Source organism: Ornithorhynchus anatinus, chromosome 5 (genome assembly GCF_004115215.2).
Source record: "Ornithorhynchus anatinus isolate Pmale09 chromosome 5, mOrnAna1.pri.v4, whole genome shotgun sequence".
NCBI classification, from domain to species: Eukaryota; Metazoa; Chordata; class Mammalia; order Monotremata; family Ornithorhynchidae; genus Ornithorhynchus; species Ornithorhynchus anatinus.
The window spans coordinates 48,083,820-48,108,704 of record NC_041732.1 but is presented as its reverse complement, the minus strand read 5'-3'; the positions used below and the strand labels follow the sequence as shown (position 1 = coordinate 48,108,704).

Genomic DNA, 24,885 nt, shown 5'->3' with positions numbered 1-24,885 from the left:
CGAATCCTGGTCAGGCAGTTGTCTATGTGATCTTGGGCAAGTCACAACTTCTCTGTGCCTCGGTTTCCTTGACTAAACTGGGGATCCAGGCCTACTCCCTACTTTGACTGTAAGCCCCTTATGGGACAGGGATTGTGTCCAACCTAATTAACTTGTATCTACCCCAGGGCTTAGGGCACTGCTTGACACATAGTAAATGCTAAATACAATAATAATAAGCAGCACTGGAAAAGAACAGGGCTAAGATTAACTCCTAGGGACCTAAAGTGGCTAGACAACTGCAAAAGGGACCTTGGCTGGTGACAGCTTCTTGAGGTTTTGGTTTTCCTCAAAACCAGGTACTTCAGTTTTCTGTTAGATGATAATTAGTTAAGAACCTGAAAATTAAGACGCTTGCAAGGCTCAACTTCCTGGTACCACCAGAGGTGGCTTAATAGGACACTCTGGGCTGTAACCCTGTTCTAGCTACTCTTATGCCAGGAGACCATCATTCTTATAATGCCACATGGACCTAGTATTCCCTAGCGGGTGTCTACTCCAATCTTGCCACTAGACAAGAGCTGGCAGGGAGTGGACCATGATGTTTGGGCTTTTGTGCCAGGGTTCACAGCATGGGGGATGAGGGGGAGTCCATCCTACTAAAGGGGGGCCCTTTTTGGCAACTTTGGACCTGTAATGGAGAAGTTAATGAGTTGACAATCCACAAGTCTAAAAAGAGGGACAGAAAACTGGTCACTAGAGGCTGATACTAAAGGCATTTTCTAGGACCAAGTAAATGGCTTGCTCACCTCCAAGGGGATGAGTAGGTTGGGAATTTGTCCCCATCTGTCAAAAGTTTTGTGGCTTAGTTTGCCTCTGTCCTCCAGGGTAGCCATAAGGTGAAAAACGAATGAAGGTGGCTTCTTATTTTACCTACTTCAAAGTCTACGACATTAGGGCCTGCAAAGGACCCAGTGGTGATTCTGATGTCTCTGAAAAGCCAGACAGCAGCAAAAAAAAACAAAAACCAAACAAAAAAACCCTATCTTTATTCCAGTCTGTTGTTCTCACCAAACATAAGCCTGAGTCTCTCTAATTTGTCCCTGTCTAGTGTCCAAAACTTTAGATTGTAAGCTCTTGGGGGACAAGGACCATTTCTAACAAATTTTGTTCAGTGCCCAGCACACCTCATGAGCACAAGAGAAATGCAACAGATATTTGCTGGAGGCTATTATCGACTACTCATCGGCTTGAAGTATTGTACTAACAGCCATTAATTTGACACTGAAATGGGCAATCTTAGTCAAGCAGCTTTTTTTCCCCACCACCCAAAAAAGTCTACATTATTAGTCAAAATGGGCCTGAAATTAGACATCTTTCAAACCCAGCAAGTTGGGGGGGGGGGGGGGGAGGGGAAAAGTTTGGCGTGTTCAGCTTTTGTACTTGAGTTCTAAAATAAGATTGCTCTGCTTATGGAGGCCTGAATATGATAAGAGCACTTCACACAGGTGAAGTGCTCTCTTCAAGCTGAAGAAAAGCAAGTGGGAGGCTTAGCGTCTTTGCTACCATACTTTTTCTCTAGATGGCCAGGAGTGAGACTCCCTGACTGTAGGACCTGTCAAAGCTTTGGAGGAGACAACTTATGTGGTCCAAGTGCATCCTTCAAAACCTCACAGATGCAGGACTCTGTTCATTTCCTACCAGAGGTAACTCCTCAGAGCAGGAAGGGTAAGTCTATGAAGAGGCTTGTTCCACAAAGACACCCTAGGAGGAATCACAAGATGCAGAGAACAAGGGTTTCTAGCAAAATTATTTATTTGGCATAAGAGGCTAGGGGCCCTAAATAGTCCTTATTCCAGGGGGAGAAAAGATCAATAGCAAGAAGATTAGAAAAGTAGGCGAGTTTAGTTTGTTTATTCATTATGAATAGGGGAGGAGGCAGTTAGGTAGCTTTAATTTGGGGTAAGACAAGCTCTCAGAATGGTTCCCAAAGTAAGAAGGACTACAACAAATTTTGTGATATTTTTGATGCAACTATAGCTCTGCCCTGATAGGGATGTACATTTTCTATAGTGCTTGTTACAACACCAAGAACAGGAAGATGGACAGATTGACACCAATCTCCAATAGTATGTTAAAACAATTTGCCTTGTTCCATACATGCCTTGTTCCATTCCAGTTACATTACAAATAAGGTGTTGCAACTCAAGCATTTTGACTTTATAACCAAAAGATGCTTAACAGAAAAATGAATTTAGCAGGGATTCCTTGAGAAAGTCCATTGTCCATGTTCAAGAGAGACTGAAGACAACCCTGGGATTATATTTGCTTAAAAAAACACAGAATGAGTTATTCAGGGATATCAAAGCGCCTCATTTTAAACCTCTAGACTAACCTTTCTGCTCTCTTTTCCACCTAGAGCTCTCCATGAAGAATCAAATAATAAAAAAAATATCCTGCACTGAGCCAGTTATTGTCTCCCTTAAAGAAAGGCCTCATTTGCCAAAATACCATATGCTAAACTGATCAAATGGCATTTTGGGGTGGTCCCATTGCTTCTGAGTTAAGCAGATGGAAGCAGCAGTGGAGTGTGGCTTAGAAGTGCTGGGGTAAGATTAAGGTCCTGGAACAGTTTATGAAAGAAAGATGTGACCTACAGCTGCTATGAGGATGCTGATTAAGAAGAGGCCCAACATTCCCTCACCCTAAAGTCCAGGAAGGCAGATTGGGCTAACTCCCATTATCTACTGCTGATGTAAGAGCTGAGAAGCAGCACAGTGTAATGGATAGAGCATGGGCCTGGGAGTCAGTAGGTCATGGGTTCTAATCCCACCTCTGTCACTTGTTTGCTGTGTGACCTTGGGCAAGTCACTTCATTTCTCTGTACCTCAGACACCTCAACTGTAAAACGGTGACTGACATTGTGAACGCAATGTGGGACAGGGACTGTGTCCACCCTGATTTGCTTGTATCCACCCCAGCGTTTAGGCCAGTGCCAGGCACATAGTAAGCGCTTAAATACCATAATTATTATGTAAAGTATGCAGTGCTCTGCACATGCTATATGCCCAGCAAATACCACTGATTGACTGCACCTGAACCTTCCAAGTAGCCCATTTCCCACATCTCCCTTCCCAAGGGAGAAGGAATTCTGAGCAACTGGCTCCTGGTTTTATATAGCCTATGGACAAGCCAGGCACTTAACTTGGCAGAGGAATTAGCAGCACAAATTATTCTTAGGAAATTTAGTACAGGACTTTGAGTCATTCAGGAACCACCAAGGGAATAGACCTTCCGCGAGGAGATTAAATAGACCCCTTTAACGAGGTGCAGTTGTGTAAATGGTTACTTTAGTCAAATGTAAGAATGGTGCCTGGTGGCAGGATACACTAAACTGTGTATTAAAAAATTCAGGTCTCCAGAGTAATCTCCAGGTTTTTTTAAAAAAATGGTGTTTAAGCCTTAATATGTTCCAGGCACTGTACTAAAATGCTGGGCTAGATACAAGCTGATTATACTGGACACACTGCATGCCACACATGGGCTCACAGTCTTATTCCCCATTTTGCAGATGAGTTAACTGAGGCACAGAGAAGTTAAGTTACTTTCCACAAGGACACAGAGTAGACAAGTGGCAGAGCCAGCATTAGAGCCTGGGAGCTTCTGATTCCTAGGCCTGTGCTCTATCTATTTCACCATGCTGCTCTCTACTTTCTCCAGAGAAGCAACAAAGCATCCTGACAACCTGGGCCTCTGAACCCTCTTCAGAAGCTTCTTGTAGACACTTGGGCCCCAGGTTGGCAATTGCCACCTTCCACCCCATCTCTTACTCTAGTTTACTCTAGTTTACTCTTACTCAATCTGTTGCCGACTTGTTCATTCCAAGCGCTTAGTACAGTGCCCTGCACATAGTAAGCACTCAATAAATACTATTGAATGAATGAATAGTTTAGTGGGGTTGGGTGGTTGGGGGGAGGGTAGGAAGTGTCTTCTACTCATTTTGGATTCACCAAGACCTACAGAAAAGACTTCGCTCATCCCAACTACTTTATGTTCCCTTTCCACTACCTTCTGCACGACACACCGCATTTATGCACCATATGGATAATTCAATTACTTGGCTATTTCACCTTGATATTTGTACTACTGGCTATAGCCCTGTTCTTCCTCCTGCTTCCATTAACATCGCTTTTCCCCTAATACATATTTTAAGTTCCTTGATATACAGTCCCTTCTCCTGTAACATAGGGGATATATCCTTGAAAAACCACGCATTATACAACACACACTTCGATGCTGCATGTGTACACAGCACAGTTTTCTTTTCCAACACTGCATCATGTTCTATTCAGACCAATACTCCCTAATTCCCCCACAGCATTCTGTCCAAAATGCATAGTTAAAACATGTGTTTTGGGAAAATGCACTGAACTTGACTAGCATGTTTAAGTGTCTGATTGCTTCAAAAAGTTGACTATTTAAGGCTTTACAAAATTACAAAACCAATTACCAGGTAAAAATAAAGACAGCCTTTTTTGGGACAGAATCAGGCTCTGAAGGGATTTTATGGGAATTTCTACTTACACATGTAGTATTTAGTGTTCACATTTGGACAAATAACTGATGGGTATAGAGTAAAGCATAGGATTCAGGTGATCTAGGTTCTAATCCCAGCTCTGTCACCGGTTTGCAGTATGATCTTAGACGAGTCACAATCTCCCAGGGCCTCAGTTTCCTAATCTATAAAACAGGGATAAAGATCCTTCTTTTTCCCCTATCATACATTGACACTCCCCCTCCCCCCACCATCATGGGCTGTGTGACCCATCTGATTATATCATCTTAGAATGAGTTGGCCTATAGATACTTAAAACCATAAGAGGGGCAGTGATAAATTAAATTTTTGAGCCTAACTGTGAAATAGTCTTACCATAGTATCCTTGTTTGGTTGATGTCAAGCAAAGAATTTCCATTTTGCAGAAAGCAGCCAAGGGGACTGACTTGGCTCAAGAGCCCAAGTTTGGGGAAAGATATTGTATTTTCCCAAGTCTTATTGCAGTGCTTTGCACACAGTAAGGGCTCAGTAAATATGACTGAATATCATGACTCAATCCTGGGTTCTAGTCATTAACATTATGTGACTCGCACGTAGAAGAACTGCATACTATTTAATGCCTATCTGTCAGCATTAAAGGTGCAAAGACATCATACCTAGACTATGTAGCTTAGTTTTAGCCAGGAGGGTAAGTTATCCTGGGAAGTGTTAGAATCTACAAGTATTTTAAAACAGAAGCCGCCCTGACTAAACTGGAGAACCTATATATAAAATCAGTGTGCACCACACAGGATGTGGATGCATCAGAATCCTGAGCAGAAGCACACTTCTGCCTCCTCCCACTCTGCTTTTCACAGTTACCATGAAGAAGAGGTGCAAACTTGGGACGATGGCCTGATTTTCAATAAGGCACGGTCATCCCAGCCATGCTGTCTCACCTCTTGATGAAGAATCTATTTTTGGAGTCTGGAGTGGCTCACCACCTGAGAGCGGAAAAGAGCATATTGTTCTGCTACAGCTTGCAATGGGGGCAAGGAGGGTCTTGCTTTTGCTGCTCGTGCTTTTCCAGCAGACAAACCCAAATCCTGGGGCTCCATTCAGGAAGGTCTCAGGAGCGTTGTCCTTAAAAAGGGCTTAGACCTCCAATTTCAATGAATAGCCTGGGCCCCTTAGGCATGGAGTCTGAGCAACTAATAATAATAATAATAATAATAATAATAGTATTTAAGTACCTATGTGCCACTCACTGTACTAAGCACTGTTTCGGATACAAGCAAATTGGGTTGGACACGGTCTATACCACATGGGACTCAATACTCATTTTACAGATGAGGAAATTGAGGCACAGAGAAGTGAACTGATCTGAAAAAGGTCACCCAGCCCACAAGTGGGAGGGCAGGAATTAGAACCCATGACTGACTCCCAACCCGTGCTCTACCCACTACATTGAGTCCTTGAGTCTCCTAGTCCCAGTAAGCAACCAGGACTTTGGTCCTGGTGCCACAATATAGAGTTTAAAGAATTTTCATAATCAAAGTGTCTGCCGCTCTTTGCCATCTCGACAAGTGAGCACCCACAACTGAGCCAAATGGCCACCCCAAAGCTGGTGTGAGTTCAAATGCCATCTTTCCTTGGCATAGCCCGGGCAGGGCTCAGATACTGCAGCTGTGGTCCAAAGGTCCTCTACAAAAATTGCTTGGGTTGCCGAAAGGAGATGAGAGGTTCTACTAGGGAAGCAGCGTGGCCTAGTGGAAAGAGCACAGGTTTGGGAGTAAGAGGACCTGGGTTCCAATCCCAGCTCCACCACACCTGCTGTGTGACCCTGGCAAGTCACTTAATCCCCATTTTGCAGATGAAACAGTTATTAAGACTGTGAGCCTCATGTGGGACAAGGACTGTGTCCAACCTGATTACTTTGTATCTACTCCAGTGCTTAGAACACTGGTCACAGAGCATGTGCTTAAACACCACAGTTATTACAGGCTGTTGCTGCTGTAACCTTAGAGGAACTAAGCTGCCCTATCACCTGCCATTTTCAGTGTTCAAGTTACAGCTAGCTGTAGTCCCTAATTACCAATCCAAAACTCAAGAGCAAGTATGTTGGTCGTAAGTTACAGCTCCAGGATCCTTCAAGTAGGGACAGATTGCTCCTCCAGTCTCTAACCCTAACTTGGAACAGTTGTTGCATTTAGAATTCCAGTATTATTCAAAGCTTTTGGGAGGTTGAAGGTAAAACTTGTGCACAACTCAAGACCTACAAATAAACCTTACAAATAAGAGATTCTTAGGGAGTGCATGGGTAGTGTCCTAATTAGTACACCCACCCTAAAGCTGCTTACTTGCCAATGACTAATCTCTTTCACTACTGGGGCAAATTTTTGGCATCCCTTAATTTTTGATGGGATCTGTTCAACACTTACTATGTGCCAGATACTGTACTTAGTGCTGGGGTAGATACAAGCTAAATCAGGTTGGTCCCAGTCCATGGCGCACAGGGGGCTCACCGTCTTAACCCCCTATATTACAGATGTGGGAACTGAGGCATAAAGAAGTGAAGTGAATTGCCCAAAGATCACAGAGCAGACAAGTGGCGGAGCCAGGATTAGAAACCCAGGTTCTTCTGACCTCACAGGCCCATGTTCTAGCCTCTGAGCCACGCTGCTTCAGTACACCTGCATTAGTTTATTCATTCAGCTATTGGACCTTTTCACCCCTAGTCAATAGCTAACTGAAGCCTCATTTGCTTCTAGTGTTAACAGTCTACAGCAGGGTATTTGCCATAAGGGACTATATGGGGAAGTGTGTCAATTTGAGTTATTCTCTCTTGGCATCTTGAGACAACATTCCAAGACAGTATAACTCAAGATAAAAGCCAGTGGTTCTCATATGCATGTGGCCACTGGCAGAGACTCCCATGGCCCTCACAGAGACTGAACATGTAGGCAGAGAGGGAGAGGTTATATTTGGATCTAGAATACAGGTGGGGAAGGTTGAAGTTAAATCCAGCCCTACAGCATTTATGTAAAATATCCTTATATACTTCTACTAGTAGAAAAAAGGCTTTGGCTGGAGGGGAGTGGAGGGGAGAAAAGAAAGGAGTCACACCCAATAGAATGTTTGATTAAAAATGGAAAGAAGTGAAGGATACTCAGCCAGCCTCACAGTTTCTACAATTTCATTCCTTTCACAAAAGTAGGCAGAACCCCAGACCAGGTTAGGTGGTCCAAAGACCCTTCATTAGGCATAACCGTAGGATGGACATGTTACTCTAGGTTTTAATGAGGTAAGCTACCATCACATCGGATTTCACAGGACTATGGTTCGGCAAATTACCTATCCATTCCTTACCCCCTTTTAAAATAAATACAAATTATAGTTTTCTAAGTCAGTAAGATAGGGAAATTTCTTATCCTGTATCCCCAATGCAAAAGTTATCTTCCCTGCTCCAACTATTATCTTACAAATTACATTACTAAGAGTTTAGACCTAGGTGAAGTTCCAATTGAACTTGTATCATTCTGAATCAGGGAATTTATCACCAATCCTACCTGGGTCAGAGGATTGACTTCTTTAGACAGGAGACTACCATATTGACACTTTCAGGCAACTATGAAAAACTTTCCTAGAAAAAGCATTAAAACCTGCTTCTATCACATTTAATAACTTCCAAAAGAATACTATAAGAATTTCCTTTGGATATCTTGGAGGAGTTTAGGTCAAAGTACTTAAAACCAACAGAATGGGCTTCACATACAATTGAAATCTTATACAAAAAATGCCCCCCACCTTCATTTGCACCTTCAAACAGGATTCTTGAAGCCCCAGTAACTCAATGCAGTTCCTACAGAGATATATCAGTCCATTCATGCAATAAACAATGAATCAGGGGCAGGTATTTATAGATACATGACTGAAACCTAGTAAAGCCAGATCTGAATTGACCAAAGTAAAGTACTTTCCTGTCTGTCCCTGGGGTTTCCTTTGACCCCTAAAACAAGTTTTCAACCCAGGTTTCTTCAAAGTAGGGGATACAACTAATGTGATGGTACTCTGTACTGCATCAGCTTTCTCACTGACCTCCCTACCCCCTGCCTCTCCCCACTTCAGTCCACACTTTACTTTGTTGCCCAGATTATTTCTCTACAAAAATCACTCAACCCCAATCTCCCCACTCCTCAAAAAGCCTTCAATGGTTGCCCACCCACCTTTGCAAACAGAAAATGCCTTACAGCACTCAATTATCTCTCCCCACTTATCAGACCTCACTGATCTCCCACAATCCAACCTGTACACACTGCTCCTCTGAAGTCAATCCACTCACTGTACCTCAAGCTCATCTATCCCACCAACTCCCTGCCTACATCCTCCCTCTGGCCTGGAACTCCCTCCCCCTTCATATCTGACAGGCCACCACTCTCCCTACCTTCAAAGTTCATCCTGTTCATTATCAATGGTAACTGAGTACTTATTGAGGAGCAGCCCAGCCTAGTGGATAGAGCACGGGTCTAGGAGTCACAGGGACTCTATAAAATGAGGATTAAGACTCTTGAACCCCATTTGGGACAGGGACTTTGTCCAACCTGATTAGTTTACATCTACCCCAGTGTTCAAAACAGTGCCAGAAACATTAGTAAGCACTTAATATCATCATCCTTATTATTATTGTGTGCAGAGCACTAGATTAAACACTTGGGAGAGTACAGAGTTGGTAGCCTGCTTCTTGTCCACCACAAGCTTACATCCTAAAATCACATCTCCAAGAGGCCCTCCCTGACTAAACCCTCCTTTCCCCTACTCCCTCTCCCTTCTGTGTCATCCACAAACTTGGATTAGTACCCTTTAAGCACTTGATATCCACCCTACCCTCAGCACTCAATCACATTTGAGTGCTTACTGTGTGCTGAGCACTGTACTAAGCACTTGGGAAAGACCACCACAAGAGTAAACAGTAACATTCCCTGCCCACATCAAGTTTATAGTCTGGGGGTGAGGTGGGAGGGGAGACAGACACCCATACAAATAAATAAAATTACAGATATGTAGGTAAGTGCTGTGGGGCTGGGAGCAACGGGAGCAAGTCAGGTTGACACAGAAGGGAGTGGGAGATGAGGATAAGACAGGCACAGTTCGGGAAGGCTTCAGAGGAGATGTGCTTTCAGTAAGATTTTGAAGGAGAAGAGAGTAATTCATGCACACATTCTCATACCCTGCCATTTCCCCTATCTGTGATTTATTTTAATGTCTCGTTCCCTCCACAGACTAAGATCCTTGAGGACAGGAACCATGTTTACCAACTCTTGCTATGCCACACTCTCCCATGGGCTTACTACAGTGCTCTGCACACAGTAAGCACTCGCAATATACCGCCGACTGCTCTTGATATTGGGGTGGGGGTGTTTTATATATATATGGGGGAGCAATAAGAAAAGAGAATGAGCAAGGATTTGGGGGGGGGGGGAGGAAAGCCAACAAAAAACCCGGTCCAACTCTGCTTAGAAAACTAATCCCTCCAACAAGTTCTAATCCCAAGTAGCCCTGCTGTTCACAGCTGACCCCAAGTCACCTTGCACGTGATCTTGCCTTCCTTTTGTGATGGGCGTGGTGCAGACTTTACTGAAGTCCAAGGAGTTATCCAACATGGCATTTATTCTGCGGAAGATATCAGCATTGCTGCAGGTGGAGAGCGCAGGGGCCTCGGGACTATCCCAGCAGTCTTTGCTTCTCCCAGTCTCTTCCTTCTAGTCAGAAAGGGAAAGAGGTATTAAGGTCTCCCCAACAACTCTGTTATAACAGTGCCATAACCCTATGTCTACACTGGTTAGGTCCAGAGATGGGCAATCTTGAATTCTTCAGCATACAATGCCCAGAGCCAAAGCAACAATCTTAGAAGCCCCAGAAGCTTACTAATCCACCCTACGGAACAGCAGAGGTGGAAGTGACCTATTGTACTTCATTAAAAATTTAAATGTGGCTTTTATGGATGAAGAGAAAACTGAGGAACAGGACAATGGAGGAAGAAACTGAAAGCACTCAGGGTCTGAGAAGGCCACTCTCACTGCACTTTCTTTCTGTTTCCTTCTGGGAAGATGGCACAATGCTCTTGTCAAATGTCAAAGGAACAGCACATTTTGGAAACATGAGGGGAAATTATATATATATATATACACACACACACACACAGACCTATGTGTGTGTGTGTGTGTGTATATATATATATATATACACACACATATATATATATAAAATATGTGAGCTATCTCTCATTAAAAGCATTTTGCTCTTCACTAGTCTGTGGCCTTCAGGTCCTTTCTACTTGCTAATTTGGAAGTGGTAAAGAATGCAGTGTTTTGCCCAACTACTTCTTTACTCTTTTACAAAGAAACCAGTGAAAAATTCATCTGGTCTTTTCCACTCCATGCTTCTGTCCCACCTCCCTGCATGGCATTACCAGCTGTCTATTTAGGAATCAAATACAACGTGTTCCTAAATGAAGATTTAACAGAGGCATTCAGTTTATAAGACATGTACTTAGCCAGGCCGAAGAGGATCCGGTACCGAGAGTAGTAACACTGGGGCTAGATACAGAATGCAGATGCCTCAGAAGGGATGGTCAACATCAGAGTCAAAAAGACTTTTCTATTAACTAGAAAAGGAATTTCAACAATGGTTCTAGGAACAGATCACTTGCACGGAAATTTGGGAAATCAGAGTTATTCTAGGACATTTAATCCCAGAGGTGGGCTTGCTAGGAAGAAAGGTACCCTTTGCTTTGGAATGTTTTCTAGAACTCCTAGACAGTTTCGCTATTGTAGTGTCAGATTTCGGAAGCACTAGAACTGATTTAAAGAGACAGTTACCCAACATGTAGTGAACTCTTGATTGTCAACTACTACTTTGCAGTTTTGAAGCTTTTTCCCCACTGCAGCCTTTTACTATTTCTAAACCAGGAGCTCTCTTTGGCCCTACTCTGAAGCAAGAAGTGGATCTCAGGCTTTCAGACTGCAGAGAACAGAGGGGGATTGGTCTCATGTTCCAAAGCCTGGGATTGGGATGAGAAGATCTCTCCTGCCCTCCCCCACACAAATGACCTCAGCCTTGGGTTAGAAATAGATCCCAGACATCCACTGCCTCTCAGCTGAGAGAGGCGCATCCCAGCTATCTTGGAGAGAGTCAATGATATTAATAAAAAGAGCTAAATGGAAAGAAGACACAGGTGGGAATGTATAATATCCAGATGTAAGAACAAAGTGACTACCTCAGCCTCTATATTTCTTCAAGCAGCCATCCTCTAAACATTTAACACTACCCTCTTCTCCCTCCCCTCACCACGTCAATCCCAACACAACCTCATTGACCTCCCAATGCCAATTAATAACCTTTCCCCACCTTAGAAGGGGCAATCAAGAGTGGGGGGATTAGGGAGCATCCTGCCAAATCTTGCTAGCTAGAGAGGTGACACTGGAAGAACACCACTGGGTATCATCCAAGTGGGAATTCTCCTCTGTTTCTAGACGTCTATCTCATAATACCAAAGTCCAGAAGCTCTAGACCCCAAGCCCTTAGCTGTGGAGGTAGTCACCTCTCTATCGTAATTCCACCCTTCCTCAAGGGAGCAGCCAGCGATTCTGTGCACGCCGTCCTGCTCCTGCTGACACCGGATGGGGCTCAAACATTATCACAAACATTATCATCACTGCTAGATCATCCCATGGGGGTAATTTAAATGGGGCAGGAAGACACTGTTCCTTCAGACTCAATTGCAATAGCTGCAGTATTTGGAAGAGGAAACTTTCTTTAAAACTGGGAACCAGAGTCACACACACACACAAAAAAAAAAGAAGAAAAAAAGGAGAGACAGGAATAAAGGCAGATTCATCACACCAGAATAGAACAAACCCAATTACTTCAGCAGAGCTGGCACAGGCCAGGGCTGGTGCAGCTATTGCCCATAAAAATCTAACTGCTTTCATGTGACAGCAAAAACCCCAAAGAAAGACTGCAATTTAAGATCTTCATATTCGGTCAATTGATACCTTTAATTCCATCTTTCCTTTGCTTCGGATGTACAGACAGGCTTGTCATTTCCACATACTACCTCGCGCCCTCCCCTCCCCTGGCTTCTTATGAGAACCGTGCAGTACAGCAAAAAGCAGAGGAAGAACCAAAATTTGCAGCCTTAAGATGCAATTTTTTTTAAACCACATTATTCAAGTTACCACTCTGAAGTAGGTGACTTGAAGCAGGTTGGGAGGTCACATTCCAGTTGATAGATGGAGTTAATCTTATCCCAGAGAGGACACAGCCCTGTAAGGATCTGGATCCAGTAAGTAAAAACTTTCAGGATCACAAGTTATGAAATTTAGTGGTTCATAGGATAAAAGAGGACAGAAGAGGCAGTTCCACATTAGGAGCAAGACAAAAGATGGTAATTCATAGAAATAACAGAAGTGCCACCTTGCTCTTTGAACCCATATGTTTTTCCTCCTATCAAATTAGTTACTGAAGACAATAGCTGTTCTGCCAGTTTGTCACTTTATCCCAAAATGGAGATGAGAACACAGGGTAGTTTATTTTTAGGAATGAAGAGTGTCAAGTCATATACCCGAGGAGAAAAAATAGATTTAATTTAAACTTCAGTAAAATGTGAGCCCATATCCCACTCCTCATAATAACTATAATAATATTTATTAAGCACTTCTGCACCGAGTGCCGGGGTAGACACAAGTTTATCAGGTCAGACAGTCCCTGCCATTTTGGAGCGTCGAAGTAGGAGGGAAAACAGATTTCAGACTCACTTTACAGATGAGGAAATGGAAGCACATACAAGTGACTCACCCAAGGCCACACAGCAGGCAAGTGGCAGAGCCAGGATTAGAACCCAGGTCCTCTGACTCCCAGGCCCATGCTCTTTCCACTAGGCCACTCTGCTTCTCCATGATGCTATGATGCATGCAGGCCAACCATATTGCTGCATAACTAGCTCAAGGCTCACCAAATTGTCAATGCCCTCCTGTTATCCTGGGTGGGGTGGGGGTCGGAAGAGAGAGTTCGTTGTGGGCAGGGATTGTCTACCAACTCTTGCTATTATACTCTCTCAAGTGCTTAGTACAGTGCTCTGCACATACTAAGCAGCATGGCCTAGTGTAAATAGCATGGATATGGGAGCCAGAGGACTTGGCTCCTCCACTTATCTGCTGTGTCATCTTGGGCAAGTGACTTCACTTCTCTGTGGCTCATCTGTAAAATGGGGACTAAATCCTACTTAAATTCTGAGCCCTATGTGGGACATGGACAGTATCTGAGCTCATTTATCTGGTATTGGTCCAGTGCTTAAAACATAGTAAGCGCTCAAAAAATATGATTAACAGATGCATTTGGTGGCCTCACATCATCAGTTCTGAGGTACCTGTACAAAGGTGGAGCATGCTCAAATTTACAGGTGATACTGAATTGAGTGAAGTTTTTAGACATTTTTTGGAATACAGGAAGAAAATGCAAAGTGAGCTTAATGTATAAAACCAGAGGGACCTCATTAAGAACAAAAGCAGTTGGGGGTTGTGTGGGGGATGGGGGAGAAGGATTGGGGGGGAGGCTGACTAGGTTTAAGTATCACAGAAGAGTGTGAGTGGGTGGAGGGGAACGAACTGTGGGAGGGGAAAGGTCGTAGCCAGAGATGAATGAGTTAGCAATAGTGTCATTACAAAAATCTGCTAAATCCATGAGACCAACATGCCACAGTCAAGTACAGTCAATTTTCCTCTAACACTTGGGTTAGCTCTGCACAAACCCTGAATGAAGGAACTCATACTGTGATTCACAATGTCCAGGGCTGCACACATGCACAAAACAATTCCTTCCAACACTGCATCACATTCTCTGTAAACTAACACATATTGTTTGAAAAAAAATTTCCTAATCCTTGCTGAACAGCATTCTCTAGTTCCAAAACATAGTGAAAATACACATTTATGGGGAGAACTGACCATAATTGAAATTTAGAAGAGGACATGAGGTGAGGTGGGTTTAACTGAAGACAGGAGATAATTTGGTCAGATGCAAAGGGAAAGGCCCTTGACTGCCATGTTGGGAAGACAGACACTGTGATAATAACTGTGGTATTTAAGCACTTTATGCCAGTTACTGTGCTAACCACTGGGGTGGATACAAGTAAATCTTGTTGGACAGTCCCTGGAGAGTCCTGATCCTCAGAGATTTTTCAGAAATGGAATATAGTTAGTGATCTGACCTGGATAGTTTAATTAGGCACTTGCCTAAGGCAGAGGCCTAAACCAGAAGACCTCAGAGTCCTTTTCAACGTTGAATTTGGCTGAATAGTGCCAGAGAGACTCTTTAAAGTGGTAGTGCTACGGTAAAGAGCATAATACTTTACTATCCAAACTTCTGGAAATTCTGATTTTCTAGTTTTCTCCCTTTTGAGCATCCTTATCCCAAGCTCTCAAAATTTGATATTGCATACTCTTGCTTACTGATTAGTGTTTCTTAAAAAGTACAAGTTAGATTTTGCACAAGGAAAACTTTTCTTATTGCTGTCATTATTTGGGATACCAAACTTCTTGGAATGAGACACCAAACACATCTGAAGGAGCACTGCATCGAACTTTTCCCATAAGAACCTACAGCATAGTATTAACATTCTGATTAATCCTCACTGGAAATCAGATCTGTTATTTTGGGTGCAATAGTTAGGCCTACATTTAATAATGCCCAGTCTGACTCAAGTATAAGTTGTTTTAAAACCCAAATTTCAGCAGAAAAACCATTCTGAGTTTCAAAATCCACCCAGCCAACCCCTCCAGGTGGAGAATCCTGCTGACCTCAGACCTGTCATGAACCCTCACATTCTTGCTGACATTAACACTGTTGCATTAGTGGTCAGAAGGATGGACCATGACTTCAGCAGCTTCAGAAAGTTTCTTCCAAAATACTGAAACAAATTCACCCAAAAGTATAACTAGTCCAGTGTCAGGCAATTAACCTGCCCTGTTAACCTATTTACATGAAATAAGCAACAGCCTGGCCTAATTTTCCTCCCCATAAATAAGTAGGAATATTTATAAATACATTCACTGAGTATGTTTTTGCTTTTTTTGGTGTTCACTAGTCATTTGCCCCACTTTCTTAATATATGAATCACAGTTTGACCCTAGAAGTCATGCCCCTTCATTACCAGCTAACTTTCCCTTTGTGTTCTAATGTACTGGAAAAAAAATTCTAATAAAGGCTAAGGCATTTTACCCTCTTACACTGTAAATTTTACCAAGTTCTGAGGAAAGTTTTCCAAAGCTTCCAAATAAATATCCCACAGCCTGATACACGATAACTTTTTAAATTTTCTGACAAAAAAAATGCACAACAAAACATGGAAATTACCAAAGGACAAATTTTCCCCATTTGCAAAATTGGGATAATAGGTAGTTAATTGACTAGCCTCAAAGACAATTATATCAATGGCAGATCTGGGACCAGAATCCAGTCTCTAAAGTTTTCACTGAACTAGTCTGCTCCAGGAGTAGCACTCATGTCAATTCCAAGATGCTAGCTAGATGGGGTCATTGTTTGAGGTAAGAATTAATTTGGGAATAGGAGACAGGTCCTGCCGAAACTGCACTGCAAGATGAAGAATGATTAAAATCTAGTTCTTCCAATTTCCAATCCACTAGCCACCATGGCAGATTATTTGTATAAATGATGGTTCATCTGATAGCACAATCTAAAGAGATAGACCTCACTGTTCCAGTTCCATGTGGTACCTAACTTCCCATCTGCCTAGCTGAGTTCCAGAGAAGAACAAGTTTGTGGATGTGCTGAGCTTTAAGAACTCCTGCAGGCATTTTCTACAAGAAAACTAGCCAGCTGGGGTTTCGTTTATTAAGATGTCAGAATCAGGAGCACAAACAAGTGCTTGGTGCAGACTATTAAAGAAAAAAAAAATCAGAGTCCTGGTTTCCCCAGACTCCTCGTTGGGACAGGCTACCTCTGGAGAGAGTCTGTCTAAGGGCACATCACCCCTTGAGATATAGGCCCCTATTTCCGTAGTTACAAGAAAAGACTTGTTATTTCTGCTTGGGATCTATCCCTTCTAAAGCCAACAATTAAATGGCCATTAGCAGTTTGCCTAAGACCTAACAAGGAGGAAGAAAAAGCATTGTATCCAGGGAGACTGGAGAACGAAGCCACTGCCAAAGATTTCTGCATCAACTAGAGACCCTATCCTGAGCTTGGCGTGTGTATCCTGAATCCCCCAGGATGATCTGCGAGCAGATAACACGCAAACCCCTTGGGGAAAAATCCCAAGGACTGGTTTGCTGTTTATTCCCTACAGCTAAGTGTTTCTCAAAAAATAATCATGTTTCACAGCACTGTGGAAAGTTGTGGACCCCCCAATGGAGAACATTTTAACTGCCACAGGAGAAAATGTGAAGAAAATATCCACACAAAGAAGGCGATGTTCTAAACTCTCATAGGAACCAGCTCACATGAAAGTTTTTTGCTTTTTTTGAAGAAAACATTTTATACAGGACCTGGAAAAAGAGATTCATATATGTGTGTGTGTATATATATGTACACACACACAATGTTCTATATATGTTCTATTTGTATATATGTTCTAGGGTCAGTTAACTGTACTCCTCCTTACTTTTGTTTCAGTGGTAGTTAAACTTGCTTTACTCCCTTCCAGCCTTTCTGGTTTTGCTTGCCCTTACTGGGCTGCAAACAGGATTGTGATTTCAATTAAATCACCAGAGAAAACGATCATATAAAATTAAATGATCTCACCAGAAATACATTACTGGCAGGGGAAGAGCCTGATTTGCCTTTGAGTACTAAAACAAAGGACTGTAAAATCCAAGTTAGCATGGTAAATATGAAATCAACTGCAGTTAGAGAGGTTCAGGCTAGAAGTCTGATAAAATACAAATGCTCTGGGCAGTGTCGTGCTAAGATTTTGAGTCTAGTCAGGGTGGCTAGCACACACTTAGACTTAAAGGGTGATGCACCCTGTTTTGGCTCACTGCTGCCAATCCATTCGGGGCAATTTTATCTTTGAAGTTACCAACTGCTGAAGCACTCAGTTGCTCTTGACCTTTACAACACGGTAATCTTGGGCTAACATCACCACATTCTGAGGAGAGATTTTGTCTGGTAAAACACACGTGTTTTTGAAATGGGGTTCGTTCCACGCGGTGAAAAACGCAGACAAGTCAGCTTGAATGAACCGAGGAACAATGGAGGGGCATATGGAGATGGCGTTCAGGCTTCAGTCTGCCACAGATTTCACCTAGCCACAAATCGCCAGCTATAAGTGCCCCTAATGGGCAGGGACTGTCACTTTATTGCTCTATTGTACTTTCCCTAGCGCTTAGTACAGTGCTCTGCTCACAGTAAGCGCTTAATAAATACGACTGAATGAAAAGCGCAACACACCGGGAATTTATTCAGCTAGTACGGCCTTAAACTCTCACAATCTTGACGTGCCTCAGGCAGCAACTGAACAAAACCAGGCCCAAAGGTCTCCAATTTGGGGGGCCGGGGGGGGGGTCCTCCCACCTTCACCCTAACGTCGGTGATGATTAAAACTGGACGAGAATAAACCACAGGTGACTATTCAAGTGGGAGATAAATATTCACGCACTCAGAACCCCTAGTGTGACAAATAATCGCCGGTGGAGCAGGTGATTCCGTTCTCAGGGATACCGCCTCCAGAACCTTCCCCGCCCAGTTTCACCATTTTGTTCTTTGCAACAAACTCCCTTAAATCGTCGAAGTTTTTAAAACGCCTCGGGCCCTCCACACCGACCGAAAGCCCCCACCCCTTTCAGGGAAAATACCCCAAGTTCCCCTCAAAAAAGGTCAATAAAGGTAAAAATTAAAACCCACCCAACAAACCAGGGCCAGATGGGGCAGGTGACCAATAACTCGAGGTGAAAGGGGGAACAGACCTGGGTCAAGATGAGGATTTGGGGGCGAAATCCCGGGGTGGCGAGGGAAGAAAGTAAAAGATTGTAAATGTAAAGCTTCCAACCCTCGACTTGAGCCTTTTGAGTTCCCTGAAGGTGGAAGGGCTGGGACGGGAGAAGGGGAGGCCCTCCACTTTTGCACGGGAAAAGTTTTCCTCTTTTTCCCTCCCCCTCCCTCATTTTTAGGCGGAGGAACGGAGCCATGACCGGCGCGGCGACGCCTGGCCCCATGCCCTGCTGCACAGCGGGCATTCAATCGTTCATTCAGTAACATTTGTTGAGCGCTTACTATGTGCAGAGCACTGTACTAAGCGCTTGGAATGGAGAGCTGGGCCTCAGAGAGGGGCTATCCCTGCCCAATGACGGGCTCACAGTCTAAACGGGGCAGAACAAAAGAGAGCCAACGAGATAAGTAGAATCATGGAGACTTACCTCATTAACAAAATAAATAGGGTAATCAATAATAAATACAAATAAGGACAGTGATGAGGGGAAGGGGGAAGAGGAAAGGGCGGGAGGGGGGAGCAAAGGGAAAGGGGGTTCAGTGTGGGAAAAATAATAATGGTGGTATTTGTTAAGCGCTTACTATGTGCAGAGCACTGTTTTAAGCGCTGGGGGAGAAACTATGTGGAGAGCATTGTTTTAAGCGCTGGGGGAGATATGTGCAGAGCATTGTTTTAAATGCTGGGGGAGAAACTATGTGGAGAGCAATGTTTTAAGCGCTGGGGGAGAAACTACGTGGAGAGCACTGTTTTAAGCGCTGGGGGAGAAACTACGTGCAGAGCACTGTTCTAAGCGCTGGGGGTCATCAGGTTGTCCCACGTGAGGCTCAGTCTTAATCCCCATTTTCCCGATGAGGTAACTGAGGCCCAATGAAGTGACTTGCCCACACCCACTGGCAGCACCTGAATTCGAACCCATGACCCGACTCCCCAGCCCGGTCTCCTTCCACCGAGCCACGCCAATTCCCCCCCGGGAAGGCCTCCTGGAGGAGGTGAGCTCTCAGTAGGAGTGTGAAGAGGGTTAGTGGGGTGGGGGAGGGTCAAAGGAGGGGCAGGGGAATCGCCCCCCCCCCCCCCACTTTGGGGGTTGCCCCTCTCTGGCCGGTCCTGCCCGAGCCTCCGGTTCAAGTTGGCACCGGCCGGGTAAAGTTGGCCGGTCGCCGGGTCCCGCCCGACCCTGGCCTACCTCGGTGGGTCCCGGGCCCGGTGGGCAGCGGCGGGCAGGGCGGTGGCAGCGACCGGGCACCAAGGCCAGGAACGTGTGAAGCCACGTGACCCCCACCGGGAGGGCCACTCTTAAAGGGGCCGCGCCCCACAGAGCGACGCCCTCCCCACCCTCCGGCTGCGAAGGGCCAATGCGCGCCCGCTGCTGGGCCCAACTCCTATCTGTTGCCCACTTCCAAGCGCTTACTACAGCCTGCACACAACTGGGCCGGGGGTGTCTCCATCTGGTGCCGAAGTGTACATCCCAAGCGCTTAGTACAGTGCTCTGCGCTCAATAAATACTACTGAATAAGCGCTCAATACGACTGAATGAACCCCTCCCAGGAGGGGTGGGAGGCTAAACGCTGACTCTGTCGGGGGGATAAGTGGGTGGTCCACACCCCCCACCGGTTTGATGCACGAAACTCGGGGTGATAAGGGCAGGGATTGTCTATCTGTTGCCGAGTTGCACATCCCAAGCGCTTAGTACAGTGCTCTGCACACAGCGCTCAATAAATACGACTGAATGAACCCCTCCCAGGAGGAGTGGGAGGCTAAACGCTGACTCTGTCAGGGGGATAAGTGGGTGGTCCACACCCCCACCGGTTTTGATGCACGAAACTCGGGGTGATAAGGGCAGGGATTGTCTATCTGTTGCCGAGTTGCACATCCCAAGCGCTTAGTACAGTGCTCAGCACATAGCGCTCAATAAATACGACTGAATGAAACCCTCCCAGGAGGAGTGGGAGGCTAATGTTGAATTTGTCGGGGGGATAAGTGGGTGATCCACACCCCCCCACCGGTTTGATGCACGAAACTCGGGGTGATAAGGCCAGGGATTGTTCTCTATCTGTTGCCGAACTGCACATCCTAAGCGCTTAGTACAATGCTCTGCACATAGCGCTCAATAAATACTACTGAATAAGCTCTCAATACGACTGAATGAACCCTCCCAGGAGGAGTGGGAGGCTAATGTTGAATCTGTCGGGGGGATAAGTGGGTACTCCACACCTCCCACCGGTTTGATGCACGAAACTCAGGGTGATAAGGGCAGGGATTGTTCTCTATCTGTTGCCGAATTGTACATCCCAAGCGCTTAGTACAATGCTCTGCACATAGCGCTCAATAAATACGACTGAAGGAACCCCTCCCAGGCAGAGTGGGAGGCTAATGTTGAATCTGTCAGGGGGATAAGTGGGTGGTCCACACCCCCAAGGGGGTTGTTGATGCACGAAACTCGGGGTGACAAGGGGTGAGGGGAACAGGGATCCATGCAACGGGAGGATTCTTTATCTGCGTTTTAAACGCCCTCTTTCCGGGATCTTTTTGGGGGTATTTAAGGGTTGAGGTGCGGGGTGAAGGTGGTTGCATTCATTCAATAGTATTTTAGTGGGCGCTTACTATGTGCAGAGCACTCTACTAAGCGCTTGGAATATACAATTCGGCACCAACTGTTGCAATATTTATAATAATTATGGCATTTGTTAAGCTCTTTCTATGTGCAAAAGCACTGTTCTAAGCTCTGGGGAGGATACAGGTTGTCCCACGTGGGGCTCACAGTCTTCGTCTCCATTTTACAGGTGAGGCACAGAGAAGTTAACAGACTTGCCCAAAGTCACACAGCTGGCAAGCGGCTGAACGGGGATTTGAACCCATGATCTCTGACTCCCAAGCCCGTGCTCTTTCCCCTAAGCGACGCTGCTTTTCTATCATGGGGCTTTTGCTATCCAGGAGAGTCGGGGGGCCTGGGGGACTCTAATCCCACTCCCACCGAAATCCCTGCCTGTATCCCATGCCGGCGCCCAACGGGGTGGGGGGGAGAAATAAGATTAACTCGCCATTAGATTTGATGGCAGAAGAGACTGGTCAGAAACCCCTCGATGGGGTCTCGGGTCTGAGAGGGATGGCTACCAGGACCGGCCGAGGTTACGATAGTTATTTCCAAAGGAGATAAATCACACCCTAATGGGGGAGGGTAAACGGGCCAAAGAGGCCTGAAAAGCAAAAAAGCTGCAGTGCATGGTATTTTCCTCTCTTTATGAGGCGCCTTTTCCTCTCACCAAACCACTTTTGGCTTCTTTCGACTCCAATGGGCCCTACACCTCCCCCCCCCCAACATCCTTGACATGGGACACTAAGGCTACACCCTCCTTTCTAGAAAAGCAGAAACTCACCAGCTCAGGTTAGGGACACGCATCTACGAAGCCGAGCCTCAAAAAGAGATGCAGGGACGCCAACACCTCGCCCCCTCCACGCACCCCAAATGCACCTCCCCTGCAAAGCACGTGGGAAAGGGGAGGAGGGCGGGGAGGGGACGTTCTCCTTTAATCCTCCAGCAGGTGACCCAGGCTATCACCTGAGTTTAATTTAGCCCCCATCCGGAGCGATAGAGGATCCCATAGAGCTGGAAAGAGGGGGAAAAAAAACCACCTTCTTGCAGCGACCGTCCCTTCTCCGGGGCGCTGTCCCTTTAAGGCTGAAAAGGAGGGGAGTCACGCGTGCTGAAACCTTGCAAACAAACACACGAGATTCCACGCCCGCGGGCACGTGACAGCTCGCCCGCGGCCCCCCAGGTGTGGCGGGGGGGAGGGGAGGAGGATGCTGCAGAGGCGCCCGGCTGTCTCCAGTCGGGTGCACGAGATAGGAAAGGAGACGGCGCCTCCTTTCCCCCCCCCCCCAGCCCGCCCACGTTCCCGGGATATTCCCAGGACATTCCCGGGACATCCCCCCCAGCTCCCGTCTCCTGCGCACACCGCCCCGCCCCGCTTCCCACCGCACTGCAGGCTGCCCTGGGCGGCGGCCGAGCTGCGGGGACGGTGCAAGGAAAAGAGGGGAGAAAAAGAGTTGCAACCTGCTCCCAACACTCACCTAATTGGGGTAGAAAAGAAAAAGGAGACGGCACCCCGGCAACCGAGGCGGTGGAAAAATCCCGGGCCTTACCTCTTAGGACGATCCCAGGGCGCCAAACATACGTGCAAAGATGTACTGGGCGCCTCTCCCAGCAACCGTTAGGATGAAAACGGAGTTTCAAGCCCCACCCAGTCCAACTTTAAGAAGGGAGCCGTGGCGCATCCCACTCGTTACATTTGACGCAGCTTGAGCGCCCGCCTTCCACCCACCCCCTTTTTCCCTCCTCCTCTTCTCCAAAGTGAAGCCTCTTACCAGCGGGAAAGCCATGAGCGGGGCTGGGCGAGCGGGGCACGGTGCCTTGCGGGTCTACAGAGCGGTGGTTTTCTTAAAGGGGGGAGGGGAGAAAGGGGGCACATTTAAACGGACTAAGGTGCAAAAGGGATCGCCAGGACCAGCCGGCTCCGAGGTGCTATTTTTTTTGCAACAGCCAAAGGCGCCTCCCCCTCCGGGGCAGTTTTTAAAGCCCGAATTTTCCCTCCCCCGCCCTCTCTGAGTCTTTGGAGCAACAATCCGAAACACCTGCGTTTGCAAACCTCACCCCAGGCTGCAGGGTACCGACTCTTAACGTGCGCATGCAACCGCACAACTTCCCCGCAATTTCCCCGGGGAGCAAAGGACACTTTGCGGACCCTCCCTAAAGGACGTTTAAAGGGAAAGGCACCCCACTCTACCGCTCCCCCTAAACCGGGTCGGTTTTGGGGGGGCTGCTCAGCTGTCGGTGGACCTCAGCGGGCTGGGGGTGTTTTTTTAGGGCAGCTGGAGAAGTTCTCGGATCAAGTTTATCCTCGGGATTTGGAGGAAACCATCGTGATGCGGGGGGTCGGCAAAAGGCTGGGTAGGTGGAAGTTTAAATCCCCCGACTGCCTCCTTTGGTCAATCAAGGGTGTTTATGGGGGCGATTACTATGTGCCGAGCACGGGACTGATAGCTTGGGAAAGTACAATATAGCAGAATTAGCGGACACCCTATCTCCCTAAAACGAAAAACAGCATGATTCAGTGCCTAGAACACGGGCCTGGGAGTCAGAAGGACCTGGGTTCTAATTATGACTGCCACGTGTCTCCTCTATAATAATGATGATGTTTGTTAAGCGCTTACTATGTGCCAAGCACTGTTCTAAGCGCTGGCTGTACGACCATAAGCAAGTCCACTTAAATTATCTGTGCTTCAGTACCCTCCTTTGTAAAATGGGGATTAAGACTGTGATCCCCCATGTGAGACAAGGACTGTATCCAACCTGATTACCGTGTATGTGCCCCAGCATTTAGAACAGTGCTTGGCAAATAGTAAGAGCTTTACAAATATTTTGAAAGAGAAACTTGCATTTACAGTCTAGTCTTGGAATCCTTCTCCCGTATGCCCCCCGGTCAGGCCCAAATCGTGCACCATCTGAGAGATATCAAACCTGGAGTTTGGGTGGAAATACTATCCAGTTATTGTGCTAAGCGTTTGGGAGAGAACAGTGGATTCAGTACGCAAAAGTCCTTTCCCCCAGGAAGTTTACATCCTAACCGGGTCATTTACAGATAGGAGGAAGAAGTGATGCGAGAAGTGATAAGAGTTAGTGCTTAAATGAAATGATTATATGCAAATTGTGAAGTGTATAGCTGATGCAGAGGAACTGAAGTGGAAGTTGGAGGAATAAAACCTGTCTGGGAAAGGTAATTAAAGGGGGAAGATGAGATGGGGCTTGTTTTTTGTTTTTTTAAAAAGGCTTTGGCAATGGGGAGAGCCTAGTTCAGGCCGGGAAAATGGTATGAACAAGAATTCTTCCTCAAGAAGGTTGAGAGATGGGTACCCTGAGGATGTTGAGGAGCAAAACGAAGAGGGCAAGTTGGGATGTAGTAGGAGATTAATAGGAGGGAAAGCGCTGCTTGAGATTCATCATTGTGTTGTGGGCTTCGTTTGGGGGAGACTTATGCATAGGTGCTCTTAATAGCTCTAGTCAAGTAGATTGATTTAGTATTTTCAGTATTAATTTCCTCCGTGTTCTTCCAATTTGCTTGAGAGTTTGTAGTACTTGGGAAATGTGGCCAAAATGGACCCTGATTAGATCACGACTACCTTGGCTTCCTGGCTGCACGAATCCGAATTGGAAAGCCAGAAACCCGGTGATGCGGGTGAGTTCTCTGTCCGGCGGCGGGCCCCGCGGCCAGCTCAGTAGGAGGATCAGGCAAGGCAGCTGCAGTCCATTTTTCTTGAAACAAGCATGCCATAAGGGGTCCTGCCCCAGCTGATTTTTCTTGTACAGAGTCTT

At 45.9% G+C, this 24,885-nt stretch overlaps 1 protein-coding gene across 7 annotated transcripts in view; it reads right to left on the bottom strand.

The window, feature by feature from the left end:
• The window catches only part of CPEB1 (cytoplasmic polyadenylation element binding protein 1), a 69,537-nt gene extending 46,486 nt beyond the window's left edge, over positions 1–23,051 (bottom strand). Inside the window, exons 1-2 of one of the 7 annotated variants that reach the window (XM_007666270.3) lie at positions 22,881–23,051; positions 10,098–10,272 (exon numbers count right to left, since the gene is read on the bottom strand). In XM_007666270.3, coding sequence (XP_007664460.1) covers positions 10,098–10,272; positions 22,881–22,895 — 190 coding nt within the window. In that variant the 5' untranslated portion in view covers positions 22,896–23,051. Of the gene's footprint in view, positions 1–10,097; positions 10,273–19,701; positions 19,721–21,892; positions 22,004–22,658; positions 22,756–22,880 lie in introns of those variants that run through there. The other 6 variants (XM_007666269.3, XM_029065541.2, XM_007666271.4 and 3 more) reach the window with 6 other exon arrangements.
• Positions 23,052–24,885: the final 1,834 nt, after the last annotated feature.